This window comes from Xenopus laevis, chromosome 2S, assembly GCF_017654675.1.
Source record: "Xenopus laevis strain J_2021 chromosome 2S, Xenopus_laevis_v10.1, whole genome shotgun sequence".
Classification (NCBI taxonomy): Eukaryota; Metazoa; Chordata; class Amphibia; order Anura; family Pipidae; genus Xenopus; species Xenopus laevis.
Genome location: NC_054374.1, coordinates 27,963,182 through 27,979,825, shown reverse-complemented (window position 1 = coordinate 27,979,825; position 16,644 = coordinate 27,963,182). Strand labels below are relative to the sequence as shown.

Below are 16,644 nucleotides of genomic sequence, written 5' to 3'. Positions count from 1 at the left end.
CTCTCTTGTCTCTCCCTAAACTCTGAGCCACACCGGGACTTTGTTTTTCAGCAGTGTTTGTTATTCTAGCGAGGAGCGGCACAAACTATAAAACTAGCCCTTGCTCGCAGAGCTTGCAATCTCACTCTCTCACATGTGACATTCCTCCACAGGTTACTTCCCCTTGGAGAAACCAGGAGTGACAGAAGGAATCGCTACATGTTCAGTTGCGCGTCTCACCCACCAATGAAGGGGAAACGGATTAGGAATTCTGCTGCTGCTTTGAGATTGGTCGGCCGCTGAGCAGAAGATGATGATGTTGGCAGGGAAGGGGCCCATTTGGGTCCACTGGGTTCTGATTTTGTGTCTTGGAGCGTGTGCCGAGGTGCTGACCAGAGCTACGGGCAGCAAACCTGCAGAATTCGGCAAACGTTACACAGGGATTGTGGATAAGGACACAGAAGAACTTTACTCGTTCAGTTACACCAGCAAGAATGGCACGGTAAGTGCTTCCTGTTTGTGCCACCCACTATGCCAAACCATTGCCAGTCAGGATTGTCACCTCGCCCTTTAGAACTGGGCATATATAACCACCAATGGCATGGCTGCACAGACACCGGCACAGTCTGCAGCTACTCAGTTCCTAACACTCAGGGGCGTAACTACAGAGGAAGCAGACCCTGTGGCTGCAGGGGGGCCCGGCAGGTACAGGGGGCCCCATGAGGCTCTCATTGATGAGCAATTTGAACATATATTGGTAAAACAGGACAAACACTGGATATGTTGGGGTCCCTAAAATTAATTTGCTGTGGGGCCCAGCAAAATCTAGTTACACCACTGCTAACACTGGTAAATAGTATGCACGGGGCCTGCTGTGTCCGTGGCTGGGCAGTGACTAATGGGAGTCACAAGACTCCCCGGTAGCATCACTGTGGCCTTATTAATTAGTGTCCGTGTCACATGTGAGTGCACAAGTGGTGAATTTTCCTGGCACATATTTCTGCACTGGGCAACACCCCGGGGCAGCGTAAGAGTAACAAGCTTTTTTTCTCTGAGTTTTTCTGCAAAGGTTCTTGATTGCTGGCATATTAACTAAAAGGGGGGGGGGCGTCTGTTTCTGTTCATGCACTGCTGCTTCTGACTCTTGAAACAATGTAACAGAAGTCAGCCGATGAACAGGTGTGTGAGTGCGACGAAGCACTGTGCAGTGTGGGTTCTTGGCAGGAGAAGAGCTGGATTCTGCTACATTGTTGCAAGAGTCAGAACTAGAGATGCAGGAAGGAACAGTCAGACAGTGGAAATGAGCAGTGATTAGATATCAGGAAGTTGCTCAGAATATTTTATTTTATTAATAATATCCATAGGAAACTGTCCGTTGGCTTGTTGTGGTGCCTTTGTGTGATGCGATGGGGGAAGGTTATTTCCTGGGACTCATGTGACTCATTGCTACTTCCCCTGGCACAAAAACAGCAGTACCACCTTGCTTTTTGGTAGCCAGCTTCTAGCTATAATCTTAGCATCAGATTATTTGGTTCCCTAGACACATAAATCATTATTTCCTCTATATTTCAGCAGTGACTGAGCAGCATATTGAGACCTAATTATAGATCTGAAGTTGGGGACCAGTAGATCCTCAGTAGAAACCCACCCGACCTACACTGGGGGATGTTGTACAGTTTGATCTCTGGTGCAGAAAGGGCTTGTTTCCTACAGTCTGGGGCAATGACAGAATTGTTACTGCATGTTAAAGGGGCACTATCCCCTCTTGTCAAACAATTGTGGCAGGAGGTGGAGAAGGTATTTATTGAAATTTGCAGTTCACTGCTCAACCCCCAGTATAATAAACTCCTCCTTATCTGTACACCTCGGACAGGGGTACAACTCAGGGAAGGGAGGGATTTGTTTAGATCTAATCTTCTTTGTTTTTAAAAAATGTCACCCGAGTACATTGGGAGGGGGTTAAAAGAACAGGCAGAATATATTTCCAACACAGGTCCTATTTATTACACTAAAGCGCTATATAGAGGTGTATACTGTCCCTTTAAATGGTATAACCCCCAATGCAGTTACTGGAGAATATAATGAAGTTAATTTCTAATTACTGACACTTCAGACCAGAGAGACCAATCATTCATGTCTGTCCGGCAGCTAAAGGAAACCTCAGGGGCCTGTGCCAGTGTCATTAGAAATCATTCACATTTACATAAAGCCGTATTGACTTTAGGGGAGTGGAAGAGCTGTCACTTGTTTAGGCATTTTAATTCCAAACAATGTACAAAATGCTGTGATATGCAGAATGTGAGCTGGCACCATCTGTGGCATTACTGCACTGCTGGGCGTAGTAAGGGGCGAATAAGCTTTCAGCACAGCACAGCATGGGGGTCTCATGGGGGTCTCATAAGGCTGTGGTTGACAGGACCCCCCAACTAAAGTGATTTCCCAATTTACTAAGGATCTGTGCAGCCACTGGGACAGAATGCTCTGTTATACAGATAGCTAGAATCTCAGCTGCCATAAAGCAGGACAGGACTGCTGCTTCCAATGGGGATCAGATAGAATCTGTGCAGCCACTGGGACAGAATGCTCTGTTATACAGATAGCTAGAATCTCAGCTGCCATAAAGCAGGACAGGACTGCTGCTTCCAATGGGGATCAGATAGAATCTGTGCAGCCACTGGGACAGAATGCTCTGTTATACAGATAGCTAGAATCTCAGCTGCCATAAAGCAGGACAGGACTGCTCCATATCTGCTGCTGCCCTGCTGTCCCCTCTTGGATAGAGCTCTGCACTCTGGAGCAGGCACATTTTGGTTGAAATGGCCGTTGTGGCCTTTGTGTTTTTAAGCATAAATAACCCCTATGATATTTATATGGCAGCTTACCTTAAATTCCTTATCTGCCACTCAGGAGGAATGTTGCTTTTTAAATGTCTCTTCTCTTCATTCCTACACAAAAATGCAGCACTTTCCTTTCAAACCAGCTGCTCTATGACTAAAATATTGTACTGTCCTCAGCACGGACCTCCAGGGCACCCCTACATCTTACCTGATCTCCATATATTAGTCCAGTCTGACATCTCCCTTTGTGTCAATCCATAGAACTGTCCCCCCACAGGCTGAGTTATACAGGGAACTCTGAGTATCACTCATGTATTATAAGGGATAATGTACCCCCTACTGTAAATGATAAGGATATTAGAAGTCACTGAGGGGTTATGTGACCATATAAAGGCACAAGGCTGCAGGCTGAGTTATACAGGGAACTCTGATTATCACTCATGTATTATAAGGGATAATGTACCCCTACTGTAAATGATCAGGATATTAGAAGTCACTGAGGGTTATGTGACCATATAAAGGCACAAGGCTGCAGGCTGAGTTATACAGGGAACTCTCAGTATCACTCATGTATTATAAGGGATAATGTACCCCCTACTGTAAATGATAAGGATATTAGAAGTCACTGAGGGTTGTTCTGTGACCATATAAAGGCACAAGGCTGCAGGCTGAGTTATACAGGGAACTCTTGAGTATCACTCATGTATTATAAGGGATAATGTACCCCCTACTGTAAATGATAAGGATATTAGAAGTCACTGAGGGGTTCTGTGACCATATAAAGGCACAAGGCTGCAGGCTGAGTCATACAGGGAACTCTGATTATCACTCATGTATTATAAGGGATAATGTACCCCCTACTGTAACTGATAAGGATATTAGAAGTCACTGAGGGTTGTTCTGTGACCATATAAAGGTGCAAAGCTGCAGGCTGAGTTATACAGGCATATGATATATTAATGTTAGTAACCCTTCAGGAGAACCTTGTGGGGAGTTTTGAGACAATTGTTGGCAAATGTAGCACAGAGCACATTGGGCAGAGGAGATTTTTGAGGTCGGGTATCAGTATTTAGTGGGTCAGGGAGATAAAGGGACTGAATGCTTTTCCTGTTGGGCAATTGAGGGTGGAATTTCAAATAAGCTTTAACACTGGCTAAAGAGAAGATACTGGGCATGTGAATTGTGCAGAAGGAAAGAGAAAGCGCCGGCTTAATGCCAAGTGTGAGCTGCTCTGGTCGGTGTGCGCAACTGTTGGGTTGCTGATTGAAGGACATGGTTATACACAGATATAAATGTTGTTTTCTGTGTCACTATCAGAGTGAGTCGCAGGTACCAGTCCAAGCCAAGACTGAACCGGCGCTGGCACTGTGCCCACTGATAACCAGTCCCCTCGAACTCAGACAGAAACTTCAGTCTCTTTAGTGGACTCAGCAGGCTCAGCAGGGCAGACAAATCAAATTGCAGGGTTGGTTAATGGAATTGGAGAATCAGGATTTTCTAATGAATGGACCCCCACTGTGCCTTTACACCCCCCCCCCACTGTGCCTTTAACCCTCACTGTGCCTTTACCCCGAGTGACCAGATCCTTTCATAACTAATCTGATTTGTTAAACATGAGACGGGCCCCAGAACTAATGTTTTTATTAAAGTCCCATGTTTTTCCCCATGTGAAACGTACAGCAGAACTGAATGTACAGCTTAGTGGCAGCACTAGAATACACCCACATGCTACACTGGCCTCAACTAGGCACCCATGGGTGCCCCATCAGTTGCCTTTGACTGGGCCAATGACTTTGCCTTTCCTTTACCTGAGTAAAGGAAAGGCACCTGTGCCTATCTGTGTATTTTCCTCTGCTTGTGGGTTCATATGAAGTTTTGGCCAAGTTTGGAGTTTTGTTAATAAAGGGGAAAAGCCAAACTGAAAAGTTGAGTTTTGTGGGGCACAGAGTGTAATACACTCACCATGTAACACAAACAGTAGGTGACTTGGGGAGAAACCCATGACGTTCCCCTAAGTTCCACACTTTCTACTACTGATTCCCTTTCACCTGCTATACGCCTGGCATGATATGGCACCGACTGCCAGCGTTAGTTCCCTTGTCAGTTAAGCCTGTGATTAGGGGGATGTGTAATTAGCTGCCCGCCACAAGGGTTGCGTTTCCCCATTATTGATTTATAAGATTAGGAGCAGAACTGGCAGATTAAAAGCTTTAAGCAACTTTTTGTGCCAAGTCCACGTAGCAGTGTGTGCCCCAGACCTGAATAGTAAGTGAGCACTGAGGTATGTCATATGGTTTGTGGGTGCTGAGATATTGCATTTACGTGAGCCAAAGCCAAGGTCTCCATGCAGATACTGAGATGCATTTCTGGTCCTCTCTCTCTTTCTCTCTCTCTTGGAGACAAATAATCTGGGATGGCACTGGGGGAAGGGGAATAAGGCTAGAAATGTTGTATTTTGTATACTAAACGGAAACATGAACTTACTGCACCCCAAGCCTAATCAAACAAATGATTTATGCTTTCAAAGTTGGCCACAGGGGGTCACCATCTTGTAACTTTGTTATACATCTTTGCAAGACCAAGACTGTGCACATGCTCGGTGAGGTCTGGGCTGCTTAGGGACATAAATTATCAAAACAGCACAAGTCAAATAATATCTGCCAGAAGCTGATACAGCAAGTTCTGCACGGCTGGGAAGTAAGGCGGGGGCTCCCCCTGCTGTTTATAAGTATGATTGTTTCCCTGCAGAGCAGTTAGGGACCATCTGACAATTCCTATCCACAGCAGTAAATGAATGGAGAGTTTCTTTCTTTTAAAATTCTTTTTATTGAAGTTTCAATAAAATACAATGACTTTACAAAATAAAATACATATGTTTCCAAAAGAAAGAAATTTACATATGATGAAATTTCAAAGATTTTTTCATGAAAACAATAAAAATAAAAAAACAAACAAAATAGAAACAAATTGACCTGTTATTTCATTTCAAAATAAATACAATGTGGCCAAAGCAGTGACATATGTGAATGACTTAGATTTTACAAGGTTACCTTATTCGTTCATAATCTCATTTTACCCCATAAGTTTAAGAATAAATTACTTTTTATTAGTCTCCAAGGATGAAATATAAAGGGACCATCTACATTTAATTCTATTCCTTTAGTAGGTTTTCCATTCTAAATCGAATAACCTCCTGAGTGCATAAATTAAATAAATATGAAAGCACATCTTTTAGAGTTGGGGGATTCTCCCTAATCCAGCAAAGAAATATTGATTTTCTAGTAGCCGCCATAACTAACCAACAAAAAGACAATATTTCATCAGTGACAACAATCGAAGGTCTAATATAGGACTGTTGAAAATAACCTTTCATATCTAGCAAAGCAAACTGTGGGTTCAATTTTAAATCCAAATGGATTGTTTTTTTAATAAAACCAATAATTTTTTCCCATAGATTTTTAAGAAGTGGGCACTCCCAAATATAGTGGAAAAAATCAATATGCTGTTCTTTACACTTTGGACAAAAAGAAACATTTTTAGAATCTATAGTACTCTGGAATAGTAATCCATAACCCATATGAATAAATTCGAAATTGTTGGTCTCTCCAACTCTCAGAAACTATATTAGTTCTGAACATTAGAAAAGAATTCAGGAGATCCTTGGAAGAGATATTTACCCCTAAAAATAAAGACGATTTTTTACTTGGATTCTCAAGTGGATCGAAATCATTAGACAATGAATTTAATAGATGAGATGAAATCCATGAAATACAATTTAGGTGAGGATCTTCAATCAATTGTAATATTGAATTATAAAACTGATGATGTTTTAGTTGCGACTTTGTTTCATTACCAATTAGTTGAAAACCATGTCTAATCTTTATAATATTTTTCCTTAATTAATGTAGAGTTTCACTGCATACAGTCAGGTTTCTTATAAAAACGATACACATTTTTTAATTGAAGTATATTGGAGATAGGTTTCTTTTTCATTAAAGAAAGTAAAAATTGGATTTTATTTTTTTGCCTTTACATGCCCTTTTATGGCAGGCCTGTTGGTATCAGGTGCGACCCAGGGTTTCAGGGTGCAGGAATGAAGTTGGGGAGATGACAGCTGTACCTACTGTAACGTGTAGGTATGTAAGTGACATTTATTGGGTGTGAAAGGAGATTCCACCCTGTAACTCACTGAGTGTCTCAAGAGGTCACGCTCTTTCTTTTTAAGATGCTGTTTTTCTTATACACTGTGTTCCTCTGTCTCTTTGTATCTGTAAATGTTTGCTCTTTGGTCCCACTGACTTTACTATAGAATAATGGCGTCACTCTGACACGGGGTGGCACTTCTCTTTGCCAGTTGGTTCTCAGCAGTGATTTATGGCACCAATGATAAGTGGGAGGAATGGGGAAGAGCAAGACAGCCATGTGCTTCCATCTTTCCCTTACTTCTCGCTGTTTGTATAGTAACGGAAGAGCCTGGGTGGGTGCAGCTGGAAAAACAGGCTCCTATACAATATATACAATATGGTGCCTCACTCACACAAAATATACATCCTGGCACCTGCCTGGCCTGTTTGTTTTCTGCTGGTGATGTGTTTGCAGTTCCAGCTTAATTATCTCATCTGAAACCCCCTATGTATGTGTATATGTACAGTATGTGTATATGTACAGTATGTGTATATGTACAGTATGTGTATATGTACAGTATGTGTATCTGTGCAGTATGTGTATGTGTATATGTACAGTATAACTTTCCCCGGGACCCCAGTAAAAGTGAGTGATTCACCTTGCCTTTCTTATCCTTATTGGGCCCCTGTCATGTATGTAATGTATTTAAATCATTTGACTTCATGGGGGGAGATTGTAGCTTTCTTATAGTATATATAGCAATGGTAATAGCAGGGTAATATGTCCTCATTGGTATGCATTAGTGGCTGCTGATTGGCCAAAGCTTACCTGCAGAGGTAAAGGCACGAAAACTGGGAAGTTATAAATAGAGGCACGCGTTTCGAGTTAGTTCAGGCGCGTGCAAGCTGGGCAGAGGATTTGTTCCCACTCATCCAACCTGTTTATTTCAAGTTAAGAAATATACTATATAAATTTAAAAAAAAAAAATTATTGTCTCAGCGGGAGAATATGGAGAATTGTTTTATTGGGGCTCTTGACTAGTATATATGGCAGAACCAACTTATAATTTTTGGCAGCCTATGTTTGTTTCATGTGCAAGGCTGGCTAGGTGAAATTAAGGTAATATTAATTTCTGCGGCCATTCTCCATCCTATACTGTGTTTTTTCTTGAGTCTTTATTTTACAGTTATGTGTTATAGTAAATATATAAAATGATAGCATGGTTCTGGATATTCATGCTACATACGCCTCCCATGTTCCTCCGTGGTTGCAAGATCCAATCTCCCCATAGATCTGCCTTTGATAAGATCACTGCCTCTGCCTTGTCACCCAATGCCCGAGAATTCTGCCCAAACCTGTCCTGGGGAAAGAGCCCATGACAGGAATGTGCGTGTGATTTGCATATACATGTGCCCACGTCTCCTAAATAATGTAAATCATTCACTGATCTGCCTACACTTGATCTTGTGTCACCCTGTCTGGTATGGTATTATTCCTATGGCAGACTGAGTGCCGTTTATCATTTATAGAAGTGGTTCAAGACCCAGTGCCACTTACTGTATATACAGCTGTACCCAATGCCACATAGAGTAAATTTATTTATTTATGAACTGGAAAGTGGAAGCATTAAGGATATATCTGTAAATGGAGAGTAGCCAAAGGGGGGGGGGGAGTGGGGCCCTTGCTTGAGGTATCAATACCTCTCCTACCTTTATGAATCCCTGGGCAAAGACACATATTCTTCTATTTATAGTAGGGCACCGTACACTCCTGCCATATTGGGCTCATCTTGGCACCAGTGCCCATAAAAGCAGCAGGTCAGCCTGGAACTGGGCCACAGCCTGGGTTAATCACTGACTTTGCAGCAGGATAAATATATCCGCCCTGCTGTAGTGTTTGTTGTCACCTTGCTGCTTGTGTTATCTGGGGTGTCCTGTGTGACGCCATTAACTCTTCTCTTGCCAGAACGTTGTTTGGAGAGTAACTACATGCCACTAACATCACTCACTATGGTCAAGTTCTTGTGAAAAGCAGCCAACTACTGTATAGGAAGCAATTAGTGCAACATCTGCTTTTGGGGCATAACCAAAAAGTAAAAAGTCAGATAATGAAATTATACAGGCATATCCACCATTAGGAAACATAGGTATTCCCCTGTACTAAGCACAATTCAGCAGGAACAGCCCCTAAGTTTGCTCATAGTCTGTACAGAGAGATAACATAAAACTATGGCAACATAGATATTCCCCTGTACTAAGCACAATTCAGCAGAAACAGCACCTAAGTTTGCTCATAGTCTGTACAGAGAGATCCCATAAAACTATGGCAGCATAGGTATTCCTCTTTACTAAGCACAATTCAGCAGGAACAGTCCCTAAGTTTGCTCATAGCCTGTACAGAGAGATCCCATAAAACTATGGCAGCATAGGTATTCCTCTTTACTAAGCACAATTCAGCAGGAACAGCCCCTAAGTTTGCTCATAGCCTGTACAGAGAGAAAACATAAAACTATGGCAGCATAGATATTCCCCTGTACCAAGCACAATTCAGCAGGAACAGACCCCTAAGTTTGTTTATAGCCTGTACAGAGAGATACCATACAACTATGGCAGCATAGGTATTCCCTGTTCTAAGCACAATTCAGCAGGAACAGCCCCTAAGTTTGCACAACAAATTACTATTAGTAATAGGCAGAAGAGGTACATGCCTAGTGAACCCCCCCCCCCCCACTTTGTCTTTTCTGTGTATCCCTAGTTCTGGCTCTGAATAAAAGATGTGCCGGCTATTCCCTGGTACTAAGCACAGTTGAACACATTTGTGCCATTTAGGCCTCCCCTCGGTTCCCCAGGCAAAGAACTGATACAGATTAACAGATCAGATGGCATCCCTCCTTCCTCTGCTTTAGGCTAGTGTAGGAGGAAAACTTCGGACGACTTTGGAAAAATGAAGCGCTACGTATGCATCCCGCCAGCGATTCACATTCTTGCCAGCGGGAAGGCATTTGGGGAGATTAGTCGCCGGAAGAAGATTAAATTTGTTTCTGGGCAACTAATCTCCCCGAATCTTACTGTGTGCCACCAGCCTTAGGAGGAAAAATCTACCTCTAATGATAAAAGATGTTGTGGACCCAACTAATGGCAACATAATTAACTGGATTGAGTTTAAAAGTCAGAATTGCTTGAAGTCTTGGGACCATTTCATTTACATGTTTATAAAGAGTGGTTTGCTGGGAGTCCCAAATAGAGAGTCATTTGCCCTCCAGAATCACTGGCTAGCTCATTTAATAAATACATTCATAGAGAGTCCTCATCTACTAAACATAGATCTAATTTCTCAAAAACTCCGGTCTCCAGCTGGTAAGCAAAATCACCCCCTTAAAGGAAAACTATACCCCCAAAAGTAACATTAAAGCAACAGTTTATATCAAAATAAGTAGCATATTAAAGAATCTTACCAAACTGGTATATACTGTATATTTAACTAAATATTGCTCTTTTACATCTCTTGCCTTGAACCACCATTTTGTGATGGTCTGTGTGTTGCCTCAGAGATCACCTGACCAGAAATACTGCAGCTCTAAGTGAGAAAGCAAAAGACAGAATTCTGTCTATTAATTGGCTCATGTGACCTAACAAGTATGGTTTGTTTGGTTTGTTTTTGTGCACTGTGAACCCTACGATCCCAGGGGACGGCCCTTGTTTTTTAAAATGGCCTGTTTTCTATTTATGATTACCCAATGGCACATAATGCTAAAATTTATATTATTATGAAAATGGTTTATTTACATGAAGCAGGGTTTTACATATGAGCTGTTTTATGTTTTTTTTTTATAGAGACCTACATTGTTTAGGGGGTATAGTTTTCCTTTAAGAAATTGGCAAAAAAGTTGTCCAATTATTTACATACTGATATCACACATTATCAACTTGTACTTTCCATTCACAAATATAATAAGACCTTTACCTCTGGAGAGTGCAACATTTCAAACTGGTCCACCTAGGCTACGGGAAATTGTACAAAAAGATAGCAGGGTCAGGCCTATTGTACAAAATGTGCTCAGCCAAACGTTGACTCATTTCATTACTTGTGGCGTTGCCCAAAAGTACGTACTGTTTGGTTAGCCCTGGAAAAATTTATCAATCTTAAACTTAAAAATCGAGTCAAATTAAGCCCAGACGTTGCATTACTCCACCTGAATTTTCCAGGGCCAGAAGTATCAGGACACCCAAAATCTCAAATTAACTTGTCTTCCAGTCTTATTATGATGTTTACAGCGGCCACAAAGAAACTGCTGTTTTTAAATTGGTTATCTGAAAACAATTCATCATTAATATCCTGACTGTCTTAAGGCCCCCATACACGGACCGATAAAAGCTGCTGACAGACCGAGTCGGCAGTTTATTGGCTCGTGTGTGGGGCCCTCCGACGGGCTTCTCAGATCGATATCTGGCCAGATGGCGATCGGGCAGGGTAAAGAATCACATTGGATCAACTGTTCGTTGATGCAGTCCCGCGATGCGACCGCCCGTATGGCCTCCATTCTGATCTGATCGTTGGACTATAGGGTCCACGTTCGGGTTAGCCCGATATTACCCACCTCAATGTGGATATATCGGGGAGAGATACGCTCGTTTGGCAACATCGCCAAATAAGCGGATCTCTCCGTGTATGGCCAGCTTTAAATCACCTCTGCTGGCAAGAAGCAATAAGTAAAGACTGCTGAACCTCATCTTAAACAATCTTTTATCAAAACGAGGTCAATATTTTGGGACCAATTTGATTCCAGTTGCAAATCTCAAACTTTGGGATTGCTACAGTTATAACTCACCCTGTAATGGCTAATTCTGGATGTTTTTTGTTCAAAACAATAAAAATACTTCTATATCAGATTGAAAGACATTATTCGACTTGTTTAGCGTTTAATATTTGCTGAGCGTTGTTAGGTTTTGTTTAGTACGGTTTACTTACTTCAGATCTAATAACAATCTAGGTGATGAAACCAACAATTATTTGTAATTTTTATACCAGGGGTACCAGGGGTGCCCAAAAGGTAGATTGGGATCAGTAGACCTTTAGCTGATGATCAGTAGATCTCAAGACACTGTCAACAAACAGCTTGTCTAAATCACCCTCCTGTTTCATTCTTTTCATTCAGATATTTATTATGTTACGTTTACATAATTAAAAAAATAGAAATAGTACTTTGTTAAAAATAGCAATATACATTTTCTCATAAATCAATATAATGTTTAAGTGATATTTTCCATGGAACAGAATGCTTTTATGGATGGATCATAATGGGACAACATCACTAAAAGTAGACTCCTGTTTTATACTATTAGTCACCTTAGACTTCTGTTAAAATATTGCTTGTTTCTGTAAAACACAATAAAAATCTTGAAACATCCGGAAAAAAACAAACAGATCAGATGGTACAGGTACATAGAGGAGAAGCTGAGTGAATCCCTGTATGGCAGTGAAGAGGTTAATTTCTATTTTTAGTAAATATTTACCTTGCCTGACTCACCTGCATAGTAACTCAGCTTCTCCTTCTTTATCTTTATACTCACGTCAATGGAGAGTTTCCTTCCCCACCCTGGGTGCACCTGCTTATCTCTCCAGGTGCTTTCAGACTGGCCTTCCTTCCCATCATGCTCAGCCAACCACTGTTGGGACATGAGCTTACCTGTAACAGGAACCCAGCCTTTGCCTGATGTTTAAAGAGGACTTTATTTACCCTTTAAATCAAGTGTTGCCTTCTGAGTTGGGAATAGTATGTAGTTTGAATAAACACTAATGTTCTATATTCCATTATAGAAGTACTAGCTATGGGTTGCTGGGAGTTGCTGCTAATCTAGACCATGAATGCCCAAGCAAACTGTTGTTGGACTACAATTCCCAGCATCCCCAGAGAGCTAGTTTGATCAGGAAGCCCAGAAACTTGTTAAGTGATCTTTCTGGCCTTGTAGATATTCTGTCGTGGGGCTCATTTATAGGAGAGGTTATAACATTTGGCTTTATATCCCCTTTCACAAAAGTGGCTGAATAAATGGTTTGTGTTTCTATTGAATAATCAGTCGTCACTCCCGTCCTTCCTGCCTTCCGTTAATGAGACTCTAAAGTTCCCTCCTGTGTTAATAACTGCTGTTGAGATGGTGAGAGTTCTAGTTCAGCAACAGTGGGAGAGAGAGCCATGGGAAGTGGAGGAACTGTTAATTAGATTGGTTGTCGGGTGGTCCCTCACTCCAAATGTATCAAGGTTCTGCACAACAGAGTAGGTGGCACCGTCCAAGCCACAGTATATCCAAGATAAAAATAAAATTGAACGCTGGAGAACCAAATCAGCTTCTGTGTATTTTATTCAGTCACAACATATTTCGGACAGATATGTCCTTCATCAGGTGCTAGTTACAATTGTGAATTCACCCAAACTCTTTATTAACCCTCTACACCAACGAGTTCATCAGCTCACCCAATTAACCAAACAGGTCAATTAACATATTTAAAACAATACCCAGCAGAATACTGCCACCTTGTGGCCTACTCCGAAGGTAAAAAGAAATAGCACCACTAAAATACAATGTATCTCTAAGGACCATATTTACATAAATAGTTGCAATAAATAGTACAAAAGTTATCATTTAAAAAGTTGCAATCAAGCATACACATTTATATAAGTATAAGAAAGTCTCAAGCCGTATGGTTATAAATTAGTAATATATAAATGGAATAAGTAGTATAAATAGTGTCATAATCCTACCGTTAAGTTATATTCGATCCAATTTCATGTCAGTAGTTTTCCTGTACGTAAAGTTTTCAATCTAAAATAAGGAAAGAGTATAAAAAAAAATTATAGGAAACACTGTGTTTATGTTCAAAAAAGTGTTTGCCTACGGAGGTATGCGTTTTAATGTTCAATGGGTCATAATTTGATATAGATCGCTTATGTTCACCTATCCTTATACGTACTTTTCTTTTCGTTTGACCAACATACATTTTCCCGCATGGGCATTTCAAACCATATACCACATGTTCAGAATTACAGGTACAGTAATGTTTAATCGGTAGCCGGTTTCCTTTTAAAGGATGTGTCACATATGCTCCCTTAATTATAGAATTGCAATTACTACAATTTAGGCAAGGAAAAGTTCCCATCTTAGGTGGGCCGATAAATCAAGTAGTATTTTGAGTATGTATTATATCAGATTTAACCAATTTATCAGCCAAATTACATCCTCGTTTGTAAGAAAAAATGGGTCGTTCTTTGCAAAATCTTTTCAAGGTCGGGTCTGCTTGTAACATTGGCCAAAATCTATATACTATTTGGGCCAAAGGTGGAAACAAAAGGTATGCGCTCATTTTTAGTAGTGTCATGTAGTTTTCTATTTCCATACAATAAAGAAGCTCTATCTATTTTTAATACATCATCACGCATTCGTATAAGGCATTCTCTATTATACCCTCTGTCAACAAATTTATCAATAAGATTGTTACTGCTCCCTATGTATTTGTGGTCATCTGAGGCAATTCGCCTAATTCTTAAAAATTGACCCTTGGGTATGCCCTTCAGTGTACTTGGGGTATGATAGCTGCTCCTGAGTAACATATTATTACATTCAGTGGGTTTAGAATATAGATCAGTTTCTAATTTGTGGCCCCGTTTTGAAACTTTAACATCCAAGTAATGTACATAATTAGTAAATCAGCTGTAAATTTAATTGTGCTATGTTTCAAATTAATAGTCTCGAGGAAGGTTTTAGGCTGTTCTCATCATCACTCCAAATCAGAAAGATGTCATCCACATATCTAAAGTAACACTTTATAAAATGTCGAAAATCCATATTACCCAAAATTATTGTTTGCTCAATAAAATGCATAAAAATATTTGCGTAGCTGGGGGCAAGATTGCTCCCCATAGCAGTCCCTTGTATCTGTATATAGAACTCTTTGTCAAAACGAAAGTAATTTTTACGAAGTAGAATTGTCAGTAAATCAATCAAAAAGTAAATCATATTATGAGGAATATCAGTAGAAAGAAGTGCTTGTTCCATATAATGGATACCCTCATCATGTGGGATAGATGTATATAACGATTGTACATCAATACTACATAGAATCCATTCTGGTTCAACATGTGTCATTTCTGTCAATTTGCATAAAAAATCAGTCGTATCCTTTAGGCATTCAGGAATAGTTTTAAGTATATTTTGTAAAAATGCATCAACAAATTTAGAGAGGGGTTGCAAGATGGATCCCATGCCTGATATGATGGGTCTCCCAGGAGGATTTCGTAAATCTTTATGTATTTTGGGCAGTAAATATAAAACGGGAATACGTGGGGAATTGGTAATCAAAGAAATGGAGGAACTGTTCCATATCATCATCATCATCAACAGTGGCAGCGGCGCCTCTTGTGGCCATACATAGGCATTATGATTATGAGGAATTGACTGTTAGAGTGGAGGAATATGGCAGTTCCTACCCATGCAAATATGCAGAGAATGACAGTTGTGCAGGCGTATTAACCCCACGCAAGATACCAGGACCCGAGAGCTTTGTATTAACAAATAAGTGGTCAGTCTATCAGTATTTTGTGCAGTTTTGATCTCCAGCTGAGGGGGGTGCTGCACTCCATTTGCCCTCTGTCCCTTTCTCTTATCTCACTGTCACCCCCATCTGTCTGTTCTTCCCCCAGCCCCTCCACCCCTCTCCTCCCTTTCATCTCCCCAGCGAGGCTCCTACCTTTCATCACTAACATTTGGAATTAAGAGGTGCTTGATGGATGAGAGGGATAAACTCCCACAATTTCACCCTGGATCAGTTCCCTAATAGGTCAGGCAGATGGGGGTCGGCGCACATGATAACCACAGACATGTATCAGCGGCAGGACAAGTAGTTACCATGGAAATGCAGGAGGGATGCTGTAGTATCTCTGGGAGACGTATGGTTATGGGGGGCGGTTGCCAGGCTGCGGCACAGCAAACAGGGAGCCCTTAATAGCCATTCCTGTTAACCCCATGTTGTCCAAGCACCATCTCTTACTTTGGGCGCTTAAGTTGTTCTAATGAGCATCTTGGTGCAATGCCAGTGCGTCTGCCCCCTCTGTGGGAAATGCTCAGCACATAATGTTCCTTGCGCCCCCCCAGCCATATGCCAATATTAATTATTCAGCAATCCGAGGCTTCCGCTGCATAGTAATAACAGTTCCTGCTGTATAGTGAGTGGGGCATCAGGGCATCATACTGCGTTGTTAGAGGTCATATCAATCACCATGGATACTTGACTTATTCCCAAAGTTCGACATTCGATTTCCATCCCAACCAGCAGCTTGTACTCCACACACACACTGTTGGTGCCATAGAGATGGCATCATTGTACCTTGGTAGTGTTGAACCCAGCTCACCATCATTTCTAATTAGCATCCTCCCCATACAGTCCAAAAGCCCCAACCTACAGCTAACATTTTAGTCAGGGGTGGGGCTTGCTCTTGTGCGCAGTCATTGGTTGGGCCTCAGGGGTGGGGCTTGCTCTTGTACACTGACACTGGTCTGGCCTTCGGGGTGGGGCTTACTATAATCTGCTGACACTTAAAGGGGCACAATCATCCCCAAATTTCTCTTAATATATCTGGCTTATTTACATGCTTCTGGAAATAGAATTGGCAGTTTTCTTTTGCCAGTTATATCCATCTGTGGTGGGTTCT

At 41.3% G+C, this 16,644-nt stretch overlaps 1 protein-coding gene across 3 annotated transcripts in view; it reads left to right on the top strand.

The window, feature by feature from the left end:
* The window catches only part of sidt1.S (SID1 transmembrane family member 1 S homeolog), a 37,310-nt gene that overhangs the window by 786 nt on the left and 19,880 nt on the right, over positions 1 to 16,644 (top strand). For all 3 annotated transcript variants that reach the window (XM_018248994.2, XM_041583511.1, XM_041583512.1), the window contains exon 2: positions 153 to 481. In XM_018248994.2, the coding sequence (XP_018104483.1) occupies positions 290 to 481 (192 nt within the window). In that variant the 5' untranslated portion in view covers positions 153 to 289. The remainder of the gene's footprint in view (positions 1 to 152; positions 482 to 16,644) is intronic.